Raw genomic sequence first — 23,560 nt, 5'->3', positions numbered from 1 at the left:
ACCTGCCTCAGATACTTTTTGGTTTGCAATTTATGTATTTATTTATTTGAGATTGCTAGGTTGCCCAGGCTGGGGTACAGTGGCAGGACCATGGCTTACTGCAGCCTCATCCTCCTGAGCTCAAGGGATCCTCCCACCTCAGCCTCCTGAGTAGCTGGGACTACAGGCACCCACCACCAGGCTGGGTAATTTTTTTTCTGCAGATACGGAGTCTCCTGTATTCCCCAGGCTGATCTAGAACTCCTGGGCTCAAGCAATCCTCCTGCCTCGGCCTCCCAAAGTGCTAGGATTACAGATGTGAGCCACTGCACCTGGCCAGGTACTATATTTTAACACAAAGGATCTAGGTAATGACAAGGACAGCACAAATTCCTATAATGAATGCAAAAGTGTCTCGATATCACAATGTCTGGCACAGAGTTATTGGAGGCTGTTCTGTCCAGCGCGTTACAATTTACAAAGCTGCTTCTCTGAAGCTGGATTTAGAATCTGCCTTAAACTCCGCGGCGGGGCCCTTGACAGCAGTGGGGACAGGAGCAGGATCAGAGCGGTTCGCGTTGATGGTCACTGTTGCTTCGGGCGCAGGTCTGGTTTTCTCTGGGGTTGCCATTTCAACTAGACGGCCTCTGGTAGGCCAGACCTGGATCCTCTGTCTTTATCTGCGTTGCAGAGGTGGGACCATCCCCTCTTTCACAAAGTCAGCCCCAGCTCGCAAACACTCCGCCCCGCACAAAGATGGCGCGGAGACGGGCTGGGCCAATGGAGTGTGGCGTTGCTCGCGGTTGCCTAGGAAACAACCAATGGGCAGCGGGGATTGTGCCAGTGCGGTGGCCGGGATGGCGGCGTCAAGTGGGGCAAGCGCTGGTGGAGGTGGCAGAGAGCAAGGTGGGAGCCGGGAGCCCAGGAAAAGTCCGAGGCGCTGGAGCCCTGCGTCGAGGCGTGACGGTCATCCCGAAAGGCCGGCCCCAGGTTGGCTGCAGGCGCGGGAGGGAGGGGGCGGAGAAAGACTGTAATCGGCCAGGTGGGCACTGAGGAACAAGCACGAGGTGACCCGGCTGGGGGGCGCGGCTCCATCTCGGGTACGCTGACCCGAGGGCGGCTGCCTGTGTGGGACACGAACCTGGACCCTTTAGTCTCCACCGCGGGGGTCGAGGCCCAGGAGAACCCACGGCAGTCGGTTGGCGAGCAGGGGCGCGAAGCTGCGTCAGAGGGAATGGCAGACCCGTGTGAGCGTTCTACCCTGCCAGGCGGGAGAGCGGGCCCCCGGGGTAGGAGCCGGGCTGTAACGCGAAAATGGGGTGCGAGAGGGTGTTGCCTTGTTGTGGTCTAGGGCTTTGTTTTCCCAGGGCCCGCGTTTATCGCACTGGTGGAGAGAACTCCCACATATGGAAGCCGGGGGAATGGGATGCTTTAATTTGTTGATGGGTGGTATCCATGCGGTCTAGCATCTCAGAACTGCTTAGGTACCAGCAGGAATAACTGCTGTATCGGAGCCCAGCCCAGGCATTCCTTTTCCCCTGAAATAGGATAGGATTCTGGCAGTGTTGCTCCCTAGTCCCAGTTACCCTCAGGTCATCATCGCCTTTTTTTTTTTTTTTTTTTTTTTAACATTCTTTTTGGCGCCAGTATTTTCTTCCCACTTTCTTTAATTAGCAACGATATGCATTTGTTTACTTTTCACATGGGGAAAGAGGTGGTTAGACTTACACTAAAAAACAGTTATTTCGAGCTTATTTTAAAACACTTAAAAAAGAATATTTAGGCCGGGCGCGGTGGCTCAAGCCTGTAATCCCAGCACTTTGGGAGGCCGAGGCGGGCGGATCACGAGGTCAAGAGATCGAGACCATCCTGGTCAACATGGTGAAACCCCGTCTCTACTAAAAATACGAAAAATTAGCTGGACATGGTGGCACGCGCCTGTAATCCCACCTACTCAGGAGGCTTAGGCAGGAGAATTGCCTGAACCCAGGAGGCGGAGGTTGCGGTGAGCCGAGACCACGCCATTGCACTCCAGCCTGGGTAACAAGAGCAAAACTCCGTCTCAAAAAAAAAAAAAAAAAAGAATATTTAGCCTGTAATCCCAGCACTTTGGGAGGCTGAGGTGGGCGGATCACCTAAGCCCAGGAGTTCGAGACCAGCCTGACCAACATGGAGAAATCCTGTCTCCACTAAAAATGCAAAATTCGCCTGGCGTGGTGGCGCATGCCTGCAATCCCCAGCTTCTTGGGAGGCTGAGGCAGGAGAATCGCTTGAACCTGGCAGGCGGAGGTTGCCGTGAGCCAAGATTGCACCAGGCGAGGTGAGGTCAAAAGATTGAGACCATCCTGGCCACGGTGAAACCCCGTCTCTACTAACATAAAAAAAATTAACCGGGCATGGTGGTGCACCTGTAGTCCCAGCTACTCCGGAGGCTGAGGCAGGGAATCGCTTGAACCCGACTGGCGCAGGTTGCAGTGAGCCCAGATTGGGCCACTGCACTCCAGCCTGATGACAGAGCAAGACTCCGTCTCAAAATAAATAAATAAATAGAATATTTGACTTTTTGTTTGAGGTTCCTAACAAGGCTAATTTTTGTTTATCAAAGGCTCCATTTTCTCCTCTGTAAGATTCTAAAAGCCTATGAACTGCTTTCTTTATTACTGAAGTAATTCGACAAGAACTATTGTACCCTGGGAAGGGTGGTTTTGTGGGGACAGTGTGAAGGTGTATGTGGGTAGTTAGGGTGGCTGCCTCCAAACAATATTCTCTAACTGGATCTCCCCCACCCCACTGCCTCAACTTTTTTTTTTTTTTTTTTTGAGACAAGGTCTAGCTCTGTTGCCCAGGCTGGAGTGCAGGTGTGGTACTGTCACTGCTCACCACAGCCTCAAATTCTGGGCTCAAGCAGTTCTCCCACCTCAGCCTCTTGAGTAGCTGGGACTGCAGGCATGCACCACCGCATCTGGCTTTTTTTTTTTTTTTTTTTGAGATGAGATCTCACTACATTTCCCAGGTTGGTATTGAACTCCTGGGCGCAAGCAATCCTCTTGCCTCAGCCTCCCAAAGTTCTGGGATGACAGGAGTGAGCCACCATGCCTGGCCCTGTTCCTCTTTATGCTATTTTTTTTTTTCTTTTAAATCCTCTTAAATTGGACGCAGGTTACTGCGAATACAAAGTGTTCTTTAATAAGTTGATTTCTTAAAATTAGAAAAAGAATGGAAACAAAAATTCTCATTACTGTCTCAGAGTTCTGTTTGGAAATAAGAAAATAAAAAAAGAAAGGTCTGGGCAGAAGAAAATAAAAATAGCAAGAATGTGGTCTATAGTGCAGACTAATAATGTATTGGTTTACAGGGACAGAATAGTAATTTTCTTTTATGTAAATGTTTGGACTGATCTTTTGCAACCCATCTGTCAGGAGTGCAGAAAGGGTGGGTGTCTGTTTAGAAGTGTGAATCATGTTGGCTTGTGACTGGATTCCATGTATATATCTGGAGCCTAAACCCCTAAGCCATATACTCTCTTTAAAAAGATGATTTGGTTAACTGATACAGATACTGATTTGTATCTCTTATTAAAGTATTGGGCCAGGCACAGTGGCTCACACCTGTATTCCTAGCACTTTGGAAGGCTGAGGTGGGCAGATCACTTGAGCCCAGAAGTTCAAGACCAGCCTGGGCAACATGGTGAAACCCCATCTCTACAAAAAAATGCAAATATTAGCTGTGTGTGGTGGCATGTCTCTGTAGTCCCAGCTACTCAGGAGGCTAAAGGTGGGAGGATGGCTTGAGCCCAGGAGGCAGAGGTTGCAGTGAGCTGAGATAACGCCACTGTACTCCAGCTTGAATGACAGAGCCAGACTCTGTCTCAAAAAAAAAAAAAAAAAAGTACTGGGCTTTCCATCTTCATCAGCACTGGCCATATTTTGTTAAACCAGGTTTGTCTCTGACCATAGTTATTGGTGAAACTCCTTTTTGGGTCAGTAGCTATACAGCTATTTATTAGCATGTTTAATTATAAAAGTTGTAAATTAAAACCCAGACAATATCCCAAATAGCAACAATATCAACTGTTTGGGCACATGTTACAGTTTCTAGCCAAATATATTCAACCATGACCTTAGACCCATGGATTCTGCATGTGTTCCCTTTCATTAGCACTTCTGATTGGCAATGGACATCTTGGCGATGGACATCATTCTGGCAAGCATCTGCCTAAGGGAATTTGCTATATGTCCCTAAATCAAAATGGAATGAAAGTTTGTACTATATACTGTTGAAAGCCAATGGTAGAGGATGGTGGCAGGGTTAGGTTGAAACATGGTATTCCAGTTATTATTGCCATATAACAAAGGACCCCAGAATTTAGCCGCTTAAAACAACCACATGATGCTCATGGATACTGTGGGTCAGGAATTTGGACCGGATGTCACGGGAGTCCTCTCTCTGCTCCCTGATACGGGATGGAACACAGGCTCAATGGCTGAAGCCCGGAATCATCTGAAGGCGCCTTCACTGATGCCCGGTACCTGAGATAGGATGATTCAAAGGTAAGGACAGCCAACTGGAGCACCAGTATATGGCTTTTCTGTGTGGCTTGGCTTTCAGTGATAGCCTCTGGGTAGTCAGGCTTTTTATGTGGTGGCTCAGGTGTCCAAGTGTGAGTATATTGGTGAGCAAGATGGAAGTTGCATCACCTTTTATGATCTTACCTCAGAACACATTTTCGTTGTGTTCCATTGGTCCAAGCAGTCACAAGCCCACTCAGATTCAAGGGAGGGGAGGTAGATTTCACCTTTTAATGGGCCAGCAGCCAGGTCAAATTGTATACAAGCATGTAAGACAGAAGATACTATTGCAAACATCTTGGAAATACAGTCTGCCACATTTGGCAATAAAAAGGTAACCTTTCTGGTCTCATTGGCTTCCTTAAAATACTTAGGATATAATCCCCAAGAGCTAACAGCATACTAAAAAAGTGGTTAAGAGCTGGGCACGGTGGCTCATGCCTGTAATCCCAGTGCTTTGGGAGGCCAAGGCAGGAAGATCACTTGAGGCCGAAAGTTTGAGACCAGTGTGACCAACATGGTAAAACCCCATCTCTATTAAAAATACAAAAATTAGCTGGGCATGCTGGCACGCCTGTAGTCCCAGCTACTCAGGAGGCTGAGGCATGAAAATCTCTCGAGCCTGGGAGGTGGAGGTTGCAGTGAGCCAAGATTACACCATTACACTCCAGCGTGGGCTTCACAGTGAGACTCTGTCTCAAAAAACAAAGCCGGTGGAGGAGGTTGGTGTACAACTTGAGAACTAATACTTTGTCCATAAATAACTCTCAAACTGGAGAAACATTTCCTTCTTTCAATAATCTTCTAGTGGTCCTTCTGGAATAAGGTATATGATGCCACTCTTTGGAAGTTTCCTGTAGCCTTGAGAAAAAGTAAATAAATACAAGGCAGTGCTTTTCCTGACTCCTGTGTAGTGAATATGACTCCTCAAATCCCACTGCAATAACTCCTTCCAAATTTTGAGTGAAAACAAGTTGGTGAACTGCTGCCAAACATCTAAAGGAAATGCTCCTATAATCTTTCTGTATAAATAGTAATTTGGTGTTTAGGTTTTGGAATGGTTAATTATAAGATTTAGTGGACGATACAGCCCTTCAGCTTCTATTCTGCTTTGAAGAAATGAAATTTCAACCATAAGCTGACTTTTAGTACTGTGACTTAATTCTGGGAAGAGCTGGGGGGGAAAAAAAGGCAAAAAGAAAGAGAGAAGCCGGGCGCGGTGGCTCAAGCCTGTAATCCCAGCACTTTGGGAGGCTGAGGCGGGTGGATCACGAGGTCAAGAGATCGAGACCATCCTGGTCAACATGGTGAAACCCCGTCTCTACTAAAAATACAAAAAATTAGCTGGGCATGGTGGCACGTGCCTGTAATCCTGGCTACTCAGGAGGCTGAAGCAGGAGAATTGCCTGAACCCAGGAGGCGGAGGTTGCGGTGAGCCAAGATCGTGCCATTGCACTCCAGCCTGGGTAACAAGAGCGAAACTCCGTCTCAAAAAAAAAAAAAGAAAGAAAGAAAGAGAGAAGAGAGAAAGAGAGAGAGAGAAAGAAAGGAAAGAAGGAAAGAAAGAAAAAGAAAGAGAGAAAGAGAGAAGAAAGAAAGAAAGAAAAATTCTGGGAAGAGCTGAAGATAGCCTGATCAAAATGCCCATCTGTACTGGAAAGAATTTTCCTCTGTTCTGATGGAAAACTGCTTCTCATACTCTCATTAATGTTGTATTTGTAATGGAGTCATGTTGGCCTTTAACCCAGCATACTCTGATGCTGGGCCAGTGATAAGAGGCTTGTGAGCCTGAAACTGGATGCTGACCTTCTGAGACACTGATAAGACAGAGATGACACAGCAAGTACCAGCATCATCTCTCAGAAAATAGCTCCCAGAGGTTTGGAGGCAGTTTACTACAAGAAGATAATGGTCCTTGCCTTGGATATCTTCTGTGTGAGAAATACTGGAAATGGAATTCTTGACTGATAACTGAAGAAGGGAGAAAGTCCTATGGGAGTGGCCCCCAAACATCTCTAGAAGAGTCTCCACAAGGTTGGCCTTCATTTAGGCAAGAAATGAATCTTTTCTCCTATTTGGACAAGAACACAGGGATTCTTAGAACTCATCTGTCCTCATGGCTAGGATGAAACTTGAGACAGAGCCAAGGTGTAAATGTTGCTGAGCCCTGCTGTGGTCAGGCCTAGCTATTTTCACATCAGACCATTTCTGGGCTTTTGATATCTGTATGAAAAATCATTACGTTCTGGCTGGGCACAGTGGCTCAAATCCAGCACTTTGGGAGGCCAAGGTGGGCAGATAACATGAGGACAGGAGTTCGAGACTAGCCTGGCCAACATGGTGAAACCCTGTCTCTATTAAAAATACAAAAAGTGGCCGGGCGCGGTGGCTCACGCCTGTAATCCAAGTACTTTGGAGGCCAAGGTGGGCGGATCACCTGAGGTCAGGAGTTCAAGACCAGCCTGACCAACATGGTGAAACCCCATCTTAAAAAAACAAACAAACAAACAAACAAAAAGTAGCCAGGTATGGTGGCAGGTGCCTGTAAGCTCAGCTACTCAGGAGGCTGAAGCACAAGAATTGCCTGCACCCAGGAGGCAAAGGTTGCAGTGAGCTGAGATCGAGCCACTGCACTTCAGCCTGGGTGACAGAGTGAGAGTGTCTCAAAAAAAAAAAGAGAAAAAAGAAAAAGAAAAAAAGGTGTTGAGGTCCCTCTGCTGAAGCTACTCAGCAAAGTCACCATCACCAGTCTCCATTAAACAAACAAACAAAAAAATCACCCGGGCACAGTGACTCATACCTGTAGATCCAGCACTTTGGGAGGCCAAGGTGGGAGGATCAACTGAGGTCAGGAGTTCGTGACCAGCGTGGCTAACATGGTGAAACTCTGTCTCTACTGAAAATACAAAAATTAGCAGGGAGTGGTGGCAGGTGCCTGTAATCCCAACTACTTGGGAGACTGGGGCAGGAGAATCACTTGAAACCGGGAGGCGGAGGCTGCAGTGAGCCAAGACCGAACCATTCACCATTGCGCTCCAGCCTGGGCCACAGGAACGAAACTCTGTCTTAAAAAATAAAAATAAAAAGGCCGGGCACGGTGGCTTACGCCTGTAAGTCCAGCACTTAGGGAGGCTGAGGTGGGTGGATCGCCTGAGGCCAAGAGTTTGAGACCAGACTGGCCAACATGGTAAAACCCTGTCTCAACTAAAAAAACACAAAAATTAGCCGGATGTGGTGGTATAAAACTGTAATCCCACTTGGGAGGCTGAGGCAGGAAAATCTATTGAACCCTGGAGGCGGAGGTTGCAGTGAGCCGAGATCATGCCACTGCTCTCCAACCTGGGTGACAGAGCAAGACTCTGTCTCAAAAAAAAAAAAAAAAAAAAAAAAAAGAAAGTTCTGATGCTTGTTCTCTGTCTCTCTCTTCTTTTTTTTTTTTTTTTTTTTTTGAAATGGACAGAGTTCCCCTCTGTGGCCCAGACTGGAGTGCAATGGCACTATCTCAGCTCACTGCAACCTCTGCCTCCCAGACTCAAGCGATTCTCCTGCTTCAGCCTCTCAAGTAGCTGGGATTACAGGCACCTGTCACCATGCCTGGTTAATTTTTGTCCTTTTAGTAGAGACGGGGTTTCACCATGTTGGCCAGGCAGGTCTTGAACTCCTGAACTCAGTGGATCCACCTGTCTCAGCCTCCCAGAGTGCTGGGATTACAGGCATGAGGCACCGTGCCTAGCCCACTTGTTCTCTTAAAAAAAAAAAGTCATTATGATGCTGGATGTGGTGGCTCATGCCCATAATCTTAGCACTTTGGGAGGCCAAGTCCAGAGATTGCATGAGGCCAGGAGTTTGGGATCAGCCTGGGCAACATAGTGGGACACCATCTCTACAAAAAAATTAAGTAGTTGGGCATGGCGGTGTGTGTCTATAATCCTAGCTACCCAGAAGACTGAGGCAGGAGGATTGCTGGATCCCACAAGTTTGGGGTCGCAGTGAGTTATGATCATGCCATTGCGCACCAGCATGGGCAACAGAGCGAGACACTGTCTCCTTAAAAAAAAAATCATTATGACATAAGGCCAAAATAAAAATATCCTGTAGGATGTTGATACAGAGTGGATGAGTGGCAACTATAGTTTTCCCTCTACTTAGTATTCAGCTCTTTAGTCAAAATTGCTGACATTTTCTTTTTCCAGGTGTTGTTTGAATTACACTGGTAGCATTTTTTACTGAGGAAAGACCTATAGAAGTTTTCAATACAGTAAGTAAATGTGTGAGTTTAAGTATAAAACTTTGAAAGAGGAAAAGAAACTAACATTTAGTGGGCAGGCCCTGGCAGTGTTCTAGGTACTTACATATATGCCATTCTCTTTCCTTTATCTTTCTTTTCTGACTCTCAGATATTTAATTTAGTCCACCTGACAATTCTGTGAAATACACATGTTATCTCCACTTTGTAGATGTGGAGACTGAGATGTAGAGATGCTGAAATACCTTGCCCATAGTTGCATAGTGAACTCGGATTTGAACTCAAGTCCTTCTATGCGCAGAGTCTACAACACCACCATGTTATCCTGGGAGGCCAGAGAGGATAGGATGGTATAAGTTAGCATAAGAACTTGTGCCAGCAAGGCCAGCTGCCAGAGCTCTGATTCTAACTTTTACATGTTAGTTCCCACATGTTAATGTATGGCCTTAGTTAATTTGCTTATCCTCTCTGCACCTTAGTTTCCTCATGTGTAAAGTGGAATTAATAATACTCACCTCAAAAAGTTGTTGTGAGATGACATTAGATAATATATTTTAAAAGCACGGATGCTCACACTGGGCGTGGTGGCTCACACCTGTAATTCCAGCACTTTGGGAGGCTGAGGTGGAAGGATCACTCGAACCCAGGAGGCAGAGGTTGCAGTGAGCCAAGATCACGCCACTACACTCCAGCCTGGGCAACAGAGGAAGACTCTGTCTCAAAAAAAAAAAAAAAAAAAAAAAAGGGAATTAATGTACTCCAAAAATCATTCAATATAAACAGAGGCAAATAGTATGTCATTTGATATACTAAAAAATACAAACCCTATCTCTTTTTTAATTCCCTAGGTCTTTTCATTCACCCTTTCATCTTTTATTATTTATTTTTTAGAGACAGGGTCTTTCTCTGTCACCCAGGCTAGAGTGCAGTGGCACAATCATAGCTCACTGTAACCTCAAACTCCTGGATTCAAGGGATCCTGCCACCTCAGTCTCCTAAGTAGCTGGGACTACAGGCACACACTACCACATCTAGCTGGATTGCGGTGGTGTGATCTCAACTCACTACAACCTCTTCCTCCTGGGTTTAAGCCATTCTTCTGCCTCAGCCTGCCTAGTGGCTGGGAATACAGCTACTATGGTAGCCCACCACCACAACCAGCTAATTTTTTTTTTTTTTTTGAGATAGAGTTTTGCTCTTGTCGCCCAGGATGGAGTGCAATAGCACAATCTCGGTTCGCTGCAACCTCTGCCTCCTGGGTCCCAGCAATTCTCTTGCCTCAGCCTCCTGAGTTCAGCAGAGATTTACAGGCACCTGCCACCAAACCCGGCTAAATTTTGTATTTTTTGTAGAGACAGGGTTTCACCAGACTGGGCAGGCTGGTCTCAAAGGCCTGATCTCAGGTGATCCACCCGCCTCAGCCTCCCAGAGTGCTGGGATTACAGGCATGAGCCCCCATACCCGGACAACTCTGCCTCTTAATGGGAGGATCTGCCTTGTCACATTGCAGGGTCATGAACGGAGGGAGAATATCTGTGCCCATTTTTACAATCTGCTGCACTGTCATATTTCCCTTCCTTGCAAGCTTTTCTGACTATAGACTTGCTGATCCAACCTATCCCACGTGATGCTACCACATTCATTTTCCCTATACACTGCCTGCATCATCTTACATCCTGGTTCACAAACCCCGAGAGGTGGCCTCCCTTCCTCCCTTGTGTGCTGTAAGCTCTTATGCCCATCTTCAAAGGTCTCTTTAAGTTAGCCCAACCTAAAAGCAGAGGCTGTGCTCTACAGGAAAAAAAGGACTAATATAGTCAGGGGAGGCTGCCAACAAATTTTACAACCTCTCTGAGCTTCTATTTCTCCTGTAAAATGAGAGGTTGGGCTAAATCTGTCAGGTTCTTTTCAAATTTATTATTTATTTTTATTATTATTATTTTTTTCAAGATGGAGTCTTGCTCAGTCACCCAGGCTAGAGTGCAGTAGCGTGATCTCAGCTGACTGCAACCTCCGGCTCCCAGGTTCAAGAAATTCTGCCTCAGGCTCCCAAGTAGCTGGGATTACAGGTGCCTGCTACCATACCTGGCTAATTTTTGCATTTTTAGTAGGGACGGGGTTTCACCATGTTGGCCAGGCTGGTCTCAAACTCCTGACCTCATGATCCGCCAGCCTCAGCCTCCAAAGTGCTGGGATTAGAGGCATGAGCCATTTTGCGCCCCACCTATTTTTTAATTTTACTTTTTTTTTTTTTTTTTTGTGAGACCAAGTTTCACTCTTGTTACCCAGGCTGGAGTGCAATCAGTAGCACGATCTCGGCTCACCGCAACTTCCGCCTCCTGGGTTCAGGCAATTCTCCTGCCTAAGCCTCCTAAGTAGCTGAGATTACAGGCACACACCACCATGCCCAGCTGATTTTTTTGTATTTTTAGTAGAGACGGGGTTTCACCATGTTGACCAGGATGGTCTCGATCTCTTGACCTTGTGATCCACCCACCTCGGCCTCCCAAAGTGCTGGGATTACAGGCTTGAGCCACCGCACCTGGCCTAATTTTACATTTTTGACATGAGGTCTTGCTATGCTGCCCAGGCTGGTCTTGAACTCCTGGACTCAAGTGATCCTCCCACCTCAGCCTCCCAAAGTGCTGGGATTACAGGTGTGAGTTACTGCACCAGGCCTCTCTTCAAATTTAAGATTGTGGCTGCATGTACCTACGAAGACCTATTACTCCCCAAATAAACCCTCAACTGTAGTGAGATCAGGCTGCTTATTTTGCCATAGAACATCTCCTGTTTACATTGGCCTTAGAGTGTTCATTTCCCGTGTTTCCTGTTTTGTTTTTTTCTTTTTTAGAGACAGAATCTTGCTCTGTCCCAGGCTGCAGTACAGTAGTGCTGTTTCGGCTCACCGCAACCTCTGCTTCCCGGGTTGAAGCAGTTGTGCCTCAGCCTCCCAAGTAGCTAGGATTACAGGCTCCTGCCACCGTGCCCAGCTAATTTTTGTATTTTTAATAGAGACAGGGTCTCACCATGTTGGCCAGGCTGATCTCAAACTCCTGACCTCAGGTGATCCTCCCACCTCAGCCTCCCAAAGTGTTAGGATTACAGGCGTGAGCCACTGTCCCTGGCCTGTTCCCTGTGTTGTCTGATTCTGGAACGGCTCTTTACCTTCTCCACTGCTTGTCTGCTTGTTTTAAATTCTGCCCGTCTTGTGTCTTTGTTGATCACTGCCATCCAAGTTGGCACTTAATTACATTATCTCTGGCATAATTCACTGTTTCAATGGTTAGTATTATTACCTAGATTATAAACTCGTCAAGGGAAGATACTGTATTTTATACATCAACTGAGCACGTAGTAGGTATCAAGTAAACATCTGCAGATTAATCCTCCATTTCCATCCCAGGTCACAGAAAAAGGAACTGGCTGAAAACTTTTAAGATAAGCAGGAGCGGGCCGGGCGCGGTGGCTCAAGCCTGTAATCCCAGCACTTTGGGAGGCCGAGGCGGGTGGATCACAAGGTCAAGAGATCGAGACCATCCTGATCAACATGGTGAAACCCCGTCTCTACTAAAAATACAAAAAAAAGTAGCTGGGAATGGTGGCATATGCCTGTAATCCAAGCTACTCAGGAGGCTGAGGCAGGAGAATTGCCTGAACCCAGGAGGCGGAGGTTGCGGTGAGCCGAGATCGCGCCATTGCACTCCAGCCTGGGTAACAAGAGCGAAACTCCGTCTCAAAAAAAAAAAAAAAAAAAGATAAGCAGGAAGATAAGAGAACTTGGGCCGAAGTGGAGATGATGGTGCTGGTGGTGGTTGGAGACATGGGTATTTTTGTTAAACACGCCTAAGGGAGCCAACATGTACCAGACTTTAGACTGTATCTACAACATTGCTTTGCCGTCCTTTCCTTCCATGACACTGGTTCTCCTTTGCTTACTTCCTACAGTTTTCATTCTTTTATCCTGTAATCTGTCACCATGACCCTGACGAAAGGTTCCTTCACCTACTCCAGTGGGGAGGAATATCGTGGCGAGTGGAAGGAGGGTGAGAAGGACCCCGGGGGAGTATCCAGTGATGGACACTTCACTTGCTGGAGGACAAATACATCAGGATATATAGCCAACTTTATGGATCTTCATTTCCAACTCCAGGATTTAATTCCAGAGAGTGCCTGCCTTTCCTTTACTCTATTTTAGGATTAAATAAAGGAATTAGAAAATGCTGTGGTTTATTCAACCTCCAGGAATGAGTTATATCTTTCTTTTTTTATTTTTCCAAAACGGGGTCTCGCTCTGTCACCTAGGCTGGAATGCAGTGGCGCAGTCTTGGCTCACTGCAACCTCCACCTCCCAGGTTCAAGCGATTCTCGTGCTTCAGCCTCCCAAGTAGCTGGGATTACAGGAACCTGCCACCACATCTGGCTACGTTTTATATTTTCAGTAGAGACTGGGTTTCACCATGCTGACCAGACAGGTCTCAAACTCCTGACCTCAGGTGATCTGCCCACCTCAGCCTCCCAAAGTGCTGGGATTGCAGGCATGAGCCACAGTACCCCACCTGTGCCAGCCTGTCTTCTAAGCAGTTTGTATTTATCATCTTATTTAATCCTCCTGACAACTTTAAGAGGTAGGCACATACTATTATTATTCCCATTTAACAGGTGGGTAATTGAGGCAAGGAGAAGCTAACTTACTCAAGATCACAGAAGTCTAAGTGGTAGAACAAGAAGGTAGACACAGCAGGCAGCCTGACTCAGTGCCCTCAATATCTAACTACGTTGCCTGTCTCTATGTTGAGAAAAAAAAAAAATAGAAAAAAACAGTACCCCGTTAGCACCTTAAAGCTACTAGGCAACTCCAACAGCCTGCTCAGCAGCACTGGTTTGAGCTTTATTACATCAATAGGGCTGTGTTTACTCTCTGAAATGACCAGAAAACAAAGCAAGATGTTGGGGGATTAGTCATGCCTTTCAAACAGAATTCAAGAGAGTTCTTGTGGTGGATACAGCCCACCCAGAAGAGCCTCAGGAAGTCTCCTCTAACAGGCCATATTAAAGGGGCCACCAGGTATTTAAAAGCCAGGAAGGGCCGGGCGCGGTGGCTCAAGCCTGTAATCCCAGCACTTTGGGAGGCCGAGGCGGGTGGATCACGAGGTCGAGAGATCGAGACTATCCTGGTCAACATGGTGAAACCCCGTCTCTACTAAAAATACAAAAAATTAGCTGGGCATGGTGGCGCGTGCCTATAATCCCAGCTACTCGGGAGGCTGAGGCAGGAGAATTGCCTGAACCCAGGAGGCAGAGGTTGCGGTGAGCCGAGATCGCGCCATTGCACTCTAGCCTGGGTAACAAGAGCGAAACTCCGTCTCAAAAAAAAAAAAAAAAAAAAAAAAAGCCAGGAAGAAAGGCTTGGGATTGAAGGAGGCAAGGTCACATCACATCTGTACAATTTTTCAAGGCTCAAGAATTTAGGCCAGGCATAGTGACTCTTGCCTGTAATCCAACACTTTGTAATCCCAGCTACTCAGGAGGCTGAGGCAGGAGAATCACTTGAACGCAGAAGGTGGAGGTTGTAGTGAGCCAAGATTGCACCACTGTGTTCCAGCCTGGGTCACAGATTGAGACTCTGTCTCCAAAAAAAAAAGAAAAGAGAGGCTGGTATATAGTAAAGACACTATAAATGTTAGCTATTGTGAAGTGCTCTTGTTATTCATACTTGGGGGACCTGCTTCAAATCTGTAGTGATAAGATGGGAAGGCCCCAGGAGCCAGGTTTGCTTCTCGTTTTCTTTTCTATTTTTCTTTTTGTTTTTTGTTTTTCTTTTGAGACACAGTCTCACTCTATTACCCAGGCTGGAGTGCAGTGGCACTATCTCTGCTCACTGCAACCTCCGCCTCCCAGGTTCAAGCAATCCTCCTCCCTCAGGGCCCCTAGTAGCTGGGACTACAGGCACATGCCACCATGCCTGGCTAATTTTTGTATTTTTAGTAGAGTCAGGGTTTTGCCATGTTGGCCAGGCTGCTCTCGAGCTCCTGACCTCAGGTGATCCAGCTGCCTCGGTCTCCCGAAATGCTGGGATTACAGGCGTGAGCCACTGTGCCTGGCCCTACTGCTTCTCATTTTCTTTGTGACTAGGGTGATGGCAAGTAAGGGATGCTAAAAGAGTAAGAAGAGACCCTGAAGCTGTCTCCTTCCAACCTGACACCTATCCTTCTCTTTGTTCAGGCCGAAGGCATGGTTTTGGTCAACTGATGTTTGCAGATGGTGGCACCTACCTGGGTCATTTTGAGAATGGGCTCTTTAATGGCTTTGGGGTATTGACCTTCTCAGATGGTTCAAGGTAGGTATGAGGTCATTTCCTTCTTTACCTTAAATAAGGGAGGCTCTGACATAAAAATTGGACACTGGTAAATATCTGGTCAATCCTGAGCTTGTCCCACTCTCTGCAGTATACAGATGAGGAATAAGTAGTTCTCTTATTGGTTATTTTTTAAGTAGACCTAAAATTTGAAATGTCAACCAAGTGAGTGACTTTCCACCCCGCTCCCATTTACATCCTATCTTCTTTCCTTGAGATCAGGGCTTCATGTCATACATACTCTCTGATCCTTCTCTGCTGGTTGGGAATAGTTGGGGTAGGTGGAGCTATGTGACAGGTGGAATTGGCTTGCTCCTTGGCATTATTAAATAACAGAGATTAGCAGCTGCTCAACTCCATTCATCTGGACAGCTCACTTCACACTGAAGGCTAACTTCTTGGTGTTTCTGCAGGTATGAGGGAGAGTTTGCCCAGGGCAAGTTTAATGGCGTCGGAGTCTTCATTCGACATGACAACATGACCTTTGAGGGGGAATTTAAAAATGGCAGAGTAGATGGTTTTGGTAAGTTGCAGCCCAGCATGATGGGTGACTTAGGTGGGCATAATGTGAGTGGAAATACGCCTGTTTAGTTTTAATTCTGTGGGTATCCTGCAATCCATAGCGGCCATGCCCTGACCCCTATCCATTGAACTCACCAATAGAGTACTCCTGAGTAGAGCAGAGAGTTTTTCTCTTCTTCAGCCTCGACATACAGGAATCTTTGAGACATGAATGCCATTGTCACGCCCGTATTTTCCCTGCCCTCCTCAAAGGCCTGCTGACTTTCCCCGATGGTTCTCATGGAATCCCACGCAATGAAGGTCTATTTGAGAACAACAAGCTGCTGCGGCGTGAGAAGTGTTCTGCAGTTGTTCAGCGGGCCCAGAGCGCCTCCAAGTCAGCCAGAAATCTCACCGCCTGACAGCACTGTGGATATCAGCTGACAGGTATTGGGAAAAGCCAGTGCCCCGTTGTTGACTCGAGGTGAGCAAATGAACCAGAGCTGAGATAAGTTGACAGTGACAGTGGAGCAAGGGCTTTATATGTGCCCTGTCACCTGCCAATCCAGAACTGGACCACAGAAAAGTGCTGAGGATGCTGGCCAGCAGAGCCTGCAGCAGTCGTTGGCGGTGCTATCTTTCCCTGACGCTTGTGTGCTGGAGGACAGAGGAACCACCTCTTCTCACAGGTTAATACTCTGTTCCTAAGACCTCAGGTTACCCAGTGCAGCCTGCTGTGACCCTTTTGCTTCATTTTCTGCCACGTGATACAGAATCTCTTCGTTCTGCTGCTTTGGGGACAGGTGATCCTAGCCCTAGCTTAGGGCCAGTGCTCTGTGCTACCCTGGAGAAATAGGAAAAAAATAGGGGTGGCTCAGTACAGCAGCCCTGTGAAAGTCAAGGCCAGACCTTTTCTTTTTATTATTGTAAAAAATTGAGCTAGGGTCTAGCTATGTTGCTCAAGCTCATCTCCAACTCCTGGGCTCAAGTGATCCTCCTGCCTGCCTGGGCCTGCCAAAGTGCTGGAATTGCAGGCATGAACCACCATGCCTGGCTGGCAGAGCTTTTCCGTGTGTTACTCCTTATGCTGGTTGGAATCATGACTCCAGGCTTCCGCTTTGTCTGATTGGACTGATACTCATTTCTGCCTATGCCCCTGTGAAGGATTCGGTAAGAGTGCTATTTGCTTCTCCCTTTAGAAGACAGGCTGTCTTCCTTCACCAAGTTACAGCAGATAATCCCTATGTGTGCCTGTCTCCTTCCTTAGATGGGGACCAGGACACCTTTTTGGGGCAGTCAAGAAAGAAACTCATGTAAACAGTAATCTTATTACTTGTATTTGTGACTAACTCCAGGGAAAAGGGTAGAAATTTAGGCCACTTCGGGCCCTACCACAGAGTGAGTTGAATTCGTAGTGATGGCTTGGGCTGACACAGTTTCTTCCAGTGGACCAATAAATCAGACTCACCTGAATCCCTGGGGTTTGGGTAGACTTGGACCTACTCTAGGACTGTGGGGAACTAAAGGAGCATTTGACTCACTGTAGCTCTTCTATCATGAGCCTTGACCATCAGGTCGCAATCAGACCTTACTGATGGGATCTCTGCAGAGTTTATCATGGAGGCCTCCCCTTACCCCAGTATACAAATACCTTCCCCACCTCTAGCCCCCTAGCCTCACACTGAATGTCTCCTCAACAGCAGATTGTGGTGGAAGTTATAGTTGTGTGCCTCTATTTATTCTCTGAGTTGTACTGTAGAAACAGGTGTTTATAAAGAATAAAGAAATCACCGGAACTGCCTATACCTAGTTTTCCTGCCTTTCTGGCCCTGCGTCTTCATGAATATCAATCCGTCTGCCGCTTGCAAAAGTTAATCAGATTAGGCCTTGGGACTGACCCTGCACACTTTACTATATCAAATCATTTAATTTTCTCAGCCTCGACAGAGGAGGGGTATGGACTTTTTTTTTTTCTTTTTAAATCAGTCTCAGGCTGCCCCAACTAGTAAGTGGCACCGCTGGGTGGGATTTGTATCCAAGTCTTTCTGATTCCAACTCCCTTTCTACTGGCCCCCTCTCACCCTGAGCATCAGAGTGCCCAAGACCTGAGACCAGTTATGACCACACCTTCTGGGTTACCTCTGGCAGGTCCACTCCTGCAGTTTCCCTTTCTCTGCAATGAGTAGAGAGAGAGTGGTGGAACATCGACCCCCATGCTCACCCTTTTACATGCATGTCCTTATTGGAGGAAGGTACTATTATCATCCCTGTATAACAGATGAGGCTCAGGGAGGTTAAGCAGTTTCTCCAAAGTCCCATAGACACTAAGGGGCACATCCCAGAACTTAAACCCTGACCTGTTTCAGCCCAGAGGCTGAGCTTTTTTTTTTTTTTTTTTTTTTGAGACAGAGTTTTGCTCTGTCACCAGGTGCCAGGCTGGAGTGCAATGATGCCACAATCTCGGCTCACTGCAATCTCCGCCTCCTGGGTTCAAGCAATTCTCCTGCCTTAGCCTCCCGAGTAGCTGGGACTACAGGTGCACGAGGCTGAGCTTTTAACCAGTACACTACCCTGCCCGCCTAGCCCTAACTTTTCTCCCAGTCCTAAACTGGATGCTCCTCTGAGCCCAGCTCCTCTAGAAGTTGCCTGTGAGAAGACCCCAGGAGCTAAGTCCCAAGCTTTAGTGCCATTCAGAGCCTGGTTTTGGGTTGAAGACTGAGATCTTTTATTTTCTTTCCTCTAGCCTCTGCCCTCCACATTAAACAAGTATCTATTTACCTCTCTTTTTTTAGCCTTATACTTTCTTTTTAATGAGTAATTTTTAAAAAAAATGTATCTCCATCTTTCTGCCACTAGTCAAATATTACCACTGAAAAAAGTTAAATATTTTGGAGAAAGCGTCTTTTTTTTTTTTTTTTTTTTTTTTGAGATGGAGTTTCACTCTTGTGGCCCAGGCTGGAGTGCAGTGACACGATCTTGGCTCACTGCAACCTCCGCCTCCCGGGTTCAAGTGATTCTCCTGCCTCCTGAGTAGCTGGGATTACAGGCATGCGCCACCATGCCCGGCTAATTTTTGTATTCTTTAGTAGAGATGGGGTTTCATCATGTTGGTCAGGCTGGTCTCCAATTCCTGACCTCAGGTGATCCTCCTGCCTCAACCTCCCAAAGTGTTGAGATTACAGGCATGAGCCACCACACCAGGCCCTAAACACTTAGCACTTTAATCAAAAAGGAAGCTGGCTGGGTGTGGTGGTTTATGCCTATAATCCCAGCACTTTGGGAGGCCAAGGCAGGAGGATCACCTGAGATCAGGAGTTTGAGGCCATCCTGATCAACATGGCGAAACTCCATCTCTACTAAAAATACAAAAATTGCCTGGGCCTGGTGGTGTATACCTATAATCCCAGCAACTTGGGAGGCTGAAGCAGGAGGCAGAAGAATCACTTGAAACTGGAAGGTGGAGGTTGCAGTGAGCCAAGATTGTGCCACTGCACTCCAGCCTGAGTGACACAGCAAGACCCTGTCTCAAAAAAATAAAATAAAAGTGCTAAGTGTTTCTTTTTTCTTTTTTTTTTTTTTTGAGACGGAGTTTCACTCTTGTTTCCCAGGCTGGAGTGCAATGGCGCGATCTCGGCTCACTGCAACCTCCACCTCCTAGATTCAGGCAATTCTCCTGCGTCAGCCTCCTGAGTAGCTGGGATTACAGGCATGCGCCACCATGCCCAGCTAATTTTTTGTATTTTTAGTAGAGACGGGGTTCCACCATGTTGACCAGGATGGTCTCGATCTCTTGACCTCGTGATTCACCCGCCTCAGCCTTCCAAAGTGCTGGGATTACAGGCTTGAGCCACCGCGCCCGGCCGAAAGTGCTAAGTGTTTCTAAATAGCTCAGTTGCTTTCTTTTACCTCTTATCCCTCTCTTAGACCTCCAGTAAGTGAATGCCTGTTGGCTGAGTGTTGTTGAGGCCGCTCTTAGAGCTGAGAGAAGGCAGACCATCAGAGCTCAGTTGCCTCTGGGAAGGTTCTTGACATGGCCCAGGAAACCTAAGATCTGCATAGCAATGGAGTGTCCATCTTTACATAGCCACACTAATTTTACCTGTTAAATTTTATTATAGTAACAAAGTGATTTTTTTTTTTTTTTTTTTTTTTTTTTTTGAGATGGAGTTTCGCTCTTGTTACCCAGGCTGGAGTGCAATGGCACGATCTCGGCTCACCGCAACCTCCGCCTCCTGGATTCAAGCAATTCTCCTGCCTCAGCCTCCTGAGTAGCTGGGATTACAGGCATGCGCCACCATGCCCAGCTAATTTTTTGTATTTTTAGTAGAGACGGGGTTCCACCATGTTGACCAGGATAGTCTCGATCTCTTGACCTCATGATCCACCCGCCTCGGCCCAAAGTGATTATTTTTAATAACAAAAGCAGAGTGCCTGGAGGCAAGAGGATGGCCCTGTCTCAGTCCAAGTCCCCTTACTGTTTCAGACCTAGGCTAGCCAGAATAGTCTTCCAGAATGTAACATTTATCCACCAGGTGTCATTATTTACCAATCTGACAAGCCACTGGGCTGTCTCCATGCATGCAATGGTTGGAATCAAGGCTAGAGACCAGAATAGGAAATGAATGAAAATAGATTTAGAAAAGGGCATTGCGGATGGCATGCATCTTTGTGTGGAGGGAAGGGCTAGCGGGGGAGGGGAGGTAAAGAGTCTCTTTCAAAGACCAGTGACACTTTCCTGATCAAGTTTCCTAAGCTGATGCTTCCCTGGAAGGAGTCAGAACTTGGGTTTGTAAGAGTAGCCCTGGCTTCCAGCTGCACTCTGCTAGACTCAGGTTTGAAGCCTCAAGTCTAAGTAGTTCCCACTTTGATAAAAGAAATTCCCAGCCAGGCACAGTGGCTCACTTTGAGGGGCTGAGGTGGGTGGATCACCTGAGGTTAGGAGTTTGAGACCAGCCTGGCCAACATGGGGAAACTCCATCTCTACTAAAAATACAAAAATTAGCTGGGCGTGGTGGTGCATGCCTGTAATCCCAGCTACTCAGGAGGCTGAGGCAGAAGAATCACTTGAACCCAGGAGGCAGGGTTGCAGTGAGCCAAGATTGCCCTACTGCACTCCACTTTGTGTGACAGAGCAAAATTCTGTCTCAAAAAAAAAAAAAAAAAAAAAAAAAAAATTCCCTTACTGTGCCTAAGTACCCCTCTGGCCTTCCTTTCTAACTTCCTGTGTCTCAGGGCATAGGAAAGCATCCACAGTAGAGAGACAAATTGAGAAATTGCTCCTTCTCAGTCTTCAGACCAGAGAGACCGTTTAGGATATAAAAGGGAGAGAGAAGTCAGGGGCCATGAGAATAGGAGGTGTGTGTGAGTGTGCCTGTGAAAGGCTGGCTGGAAGACCCAAGTAGGCAAAGGATCCTCTACCCGCTCCCCACCACCCGCTCCCCTCATCCCCCCACCGCGCTCTCCAATTTAGGCTGCAGGTGCAAGGCAGGAGGCTGAGATGGGCTCAGGCCAGCCATGGACGCTGCCTGCCCTCAGAGCCAGCCATTGCTGGTGAAATCCATGCGCAGTGCCTCCTCCTCAGCGGGGCTCAGCTCCTGCAAGGGGGCGCGGCAGGGGCCTCCGTAGTAGCCAAACCAGTCCATGGTTTTCTTCAGCCCTGGGATCCCGAAGCGCCGTGTCACCTGCAAAGCAGGGCCTGTTAGAAGACACTGAAGAATTCTCTGAACACAGAAAGTTGAAGTCCTACCCTCTTCCCCCAGGAAAGTAACTATCAAATCTATGGCACTGAGGGTAGATTGGGAATCCAGATTTAGACACCAGAGAGCAGGTCTATAATAGCAAAATGCAAAAACTTGAGATTGAGGAAGAATGCTTCCTTTGGTTTTAGGAGAAAAATCCACTCCAGCAGGGAGGAGAATGGCATTCAGTCCTTGAGCTGGGGTGGAAGAAGACAGCAAGGCTGTGGATATAGGCACTAGAGCATCGCCAGCCTGCAGCCCAGTTCCCTGAAACACTGTGTCCTCCCAGGAAAAGCAAAGCATCATTGCCCAGGGAAGTTTTGTTGTATAAACAATGTGTTACTTACTTATTATTCCTGAGTAAGTTCTCCTGTCTAAAAAAGGAAGGGGCTGGACAACATGATCTCTAAAGGTTTTTTCATGATAATAGGGGGACTAAAGCTATTGTTACAGTTTATTTATTTTTATTTATTTTTTTGAGACAGAGTCTCACTCTGTCAACCAGGCTGGAGTGCAGTGGCATGATCTTGGTTCATTGCAACCTCTCCTTCCCAGGTTCAAACGATTCTCCTGCCTCAGCCTCCTGAGTAGCTGAGACTACAGTTACCTGCCGCCGCACTAGGCTTTTTTTTTTTTTTTTGTATTTGTAGTAGAGACAGGGTTTCACCTGTTGTCCAGACTGGTCTTAAATCCCTGACCTCAAGTGATCTGCCCGTCTCGGCCTCCCAGCATGTTGGGACTACAGGCATGAGCCACCGAGCCTAGAATAATTTATTTATTTAAATTTTATTTATTTATTTTTTTTGAGACAGGGTCTCACGCTGCCGCTTAGGCTGGTGTGCAGCAGTATGATCATGGCTCACTGCAGCCTAGACCTCCCAGGCTCAATCGATTCTCCCACCTCAGCCTCCAGAGCACTTAGGACTACTGGTGCGTGCCACCACGCCTGGCTAATTTTTGCGGTTTTTTGTAAAACGGAGGTCTCACTATGTTGCCCAGGCTAGTCACGAACTCCTGAGCTCAAGTGATCTGCCCACCTCAGCTTCCCAAAGTGCTGGGATTAACAGGTGTGAGCCATGGTGCCCGGCTATTATAATTTAAAATCATGCATGGAATTTTACAGAATAAATGAAGCATCAAATTTCCTTGCTTTTGGTATAGCAACTGTTTATTTCATGCTGATCAGAAGTATTAGATGAATCTATCACTACCTGAAAACTAGGAAAGTGATCCTTAAGAACGTTTTATTTGGAGGGAAGCTAAAACCTTAGGAGGGTAAAAATAAGAGGTTGTTTGGGATAAAAAGGCCAGGAACCATTGATGAAAGATTGACTAATAACTGTTGACCGCTAGAGGCCCTGAGGCTTTATCAAGCATGAATTTTTTTTTTCTTGGAATGGGTGGTAAGCTAGCCTCCTCCAGGCATTGTCCCCCATGATGTTCTAATAGCCAGGCCTTTTTACCCAAAGCTTCAGTAGGTGAGAAAGACCCAGGAGAAGACGGAAGTAAGAGGTACCTGGAGAAAAGCTCATTCCTACTGTGGGTTTCCAAACGTAATTGATATGGACCCTCTTCAAACCCTAAGAAAGGGTTGGTGACGAAGACTGGAGAAAGTCCTAAATGTAGCCAGGGGCAGGAGGCAGGCTGCTTGGAAGGTAGAGGAAGGACATGGTGTTCGACCAGGGAGGGCTAATAGAGTGACATCAAGCTGCTCTTGGGGTGTCTGAGCCTACAGCCCAGGCAGCAGAAAGGTGTTCCAGGCATTCCTGGGTATGTGCCCAGAACTGGCACAGGAGAGGATGCAGAATGAAGGGTGAGTCAGGATGACACGCAGATATCAGGATGGCAGCTAGGCATTCGCTCTTCCCCAGGGGCAGCCCAAGCTGCTTCGTCTGTGAAATGAGGTGATAACAACACCTACCCCATAGAGACATCACAGGGCCAGATGAGAAAAACACCACTAATATTAGAACAATTCCCATGAGCCCTGGAAATTGCTCCTTTGCCCGTCCCACTGGAATGTGGGTTCTGGGACCTTCACTTTCACAGGTGGATGTCAGTGGGAGAGCAGAGGCCGCCCCCCGCAGGGGAATGTTCAGTACGTGCAGGATGGCCTATGCCCAATGGAGGCCTTCGTTTCTGCAAGTTCTTACAACCTATGTATGAAAGG

At 47.1% G+C, this 23,560-nt stretch overlaps 2 protein-coding genes across 7 annotated transcripts in view; one reads left to right on the top strand and one right to left on the bottom strand.

Moving 5' to 3' along the window:
• Positions 1-817: 817 nt before the first annotated feature.
• Positions 818-17,455, top strand: MORN4 (MORN repeat containing 4). 5 transcript variants are annotated; one of them, XM_010333218.3, is made up of 7 exons: positions 818-969; positions 4,393-4,529; positions 8,741-8,805; positions 12,742-12,839; positions 15,019-15,133; positions 15,565-15,674; positions 15,926-17,455. In XM_010333218.3, the coding sequence occupies exons 4-7, from the start codon at positions 12,773-12,775 to the stop codon at positions 16,072-16,074; spliced, it is 441 nt and encodes a 146-aa protein (XP_010331520.1). In that variant the 5' UTR covers positions 818-969; positions 4,393-4,529; positions 8,741-8,805; positions 12,742-12,772; the 3' UTR covers positions 16,075-17,455. The 5 variants fall into 5 exon arrangements, with proteins under 5 accessions (XP_010331520.1, XP_074238812.1, XP_074238813.1 ...); XM_074382711.1 differs by lacking the exon at positions 4,393-4,529; XM_074382712.1 differs by lacking the exon at positions 8,741-8,805.
• HOGA1 (4-hydroxy-2-oxoglutarate aldolase 1) overlaps positions 15,927-23,560 on the bottom strand; it is a 33,400-nt gene continuing 25,766 nt past the window's right edge. For both annotated transcript variants that reach the window (XM_010333221.3, XM_010333220.3), the window contains one exon: positions 15,927-21,333. In XM_010333221.3, the coding sequence (XP_010331523.1) occupies positions 21,184-21,333 (150 nt within the window). In that variant the 3' untranslated portion in view covers positions 15,927-21,183. The remainder of the gene's footprint in view (positions 21,334-23,560) is intronic.

The sequence above is a fragment of the Saimiri boliviensis genome, chromosome 12 (genome assembly GCF_048565385.1).
Source record: "Saimiri boliviensis isolate mSaiBol1 chromosome 12, mSaiBol1.pri, whole genome shotgun sequence".
NCBI lineage: Eukaryota > Metazoa > Chordata > Mammalia > Primates > Cebidae > Saimiri > Saimiri boliviensis.
Note: the sequence above shows the minus strand (reverse complement) of the source record. Positions and strands in the feature narration are given on the sequence as shown.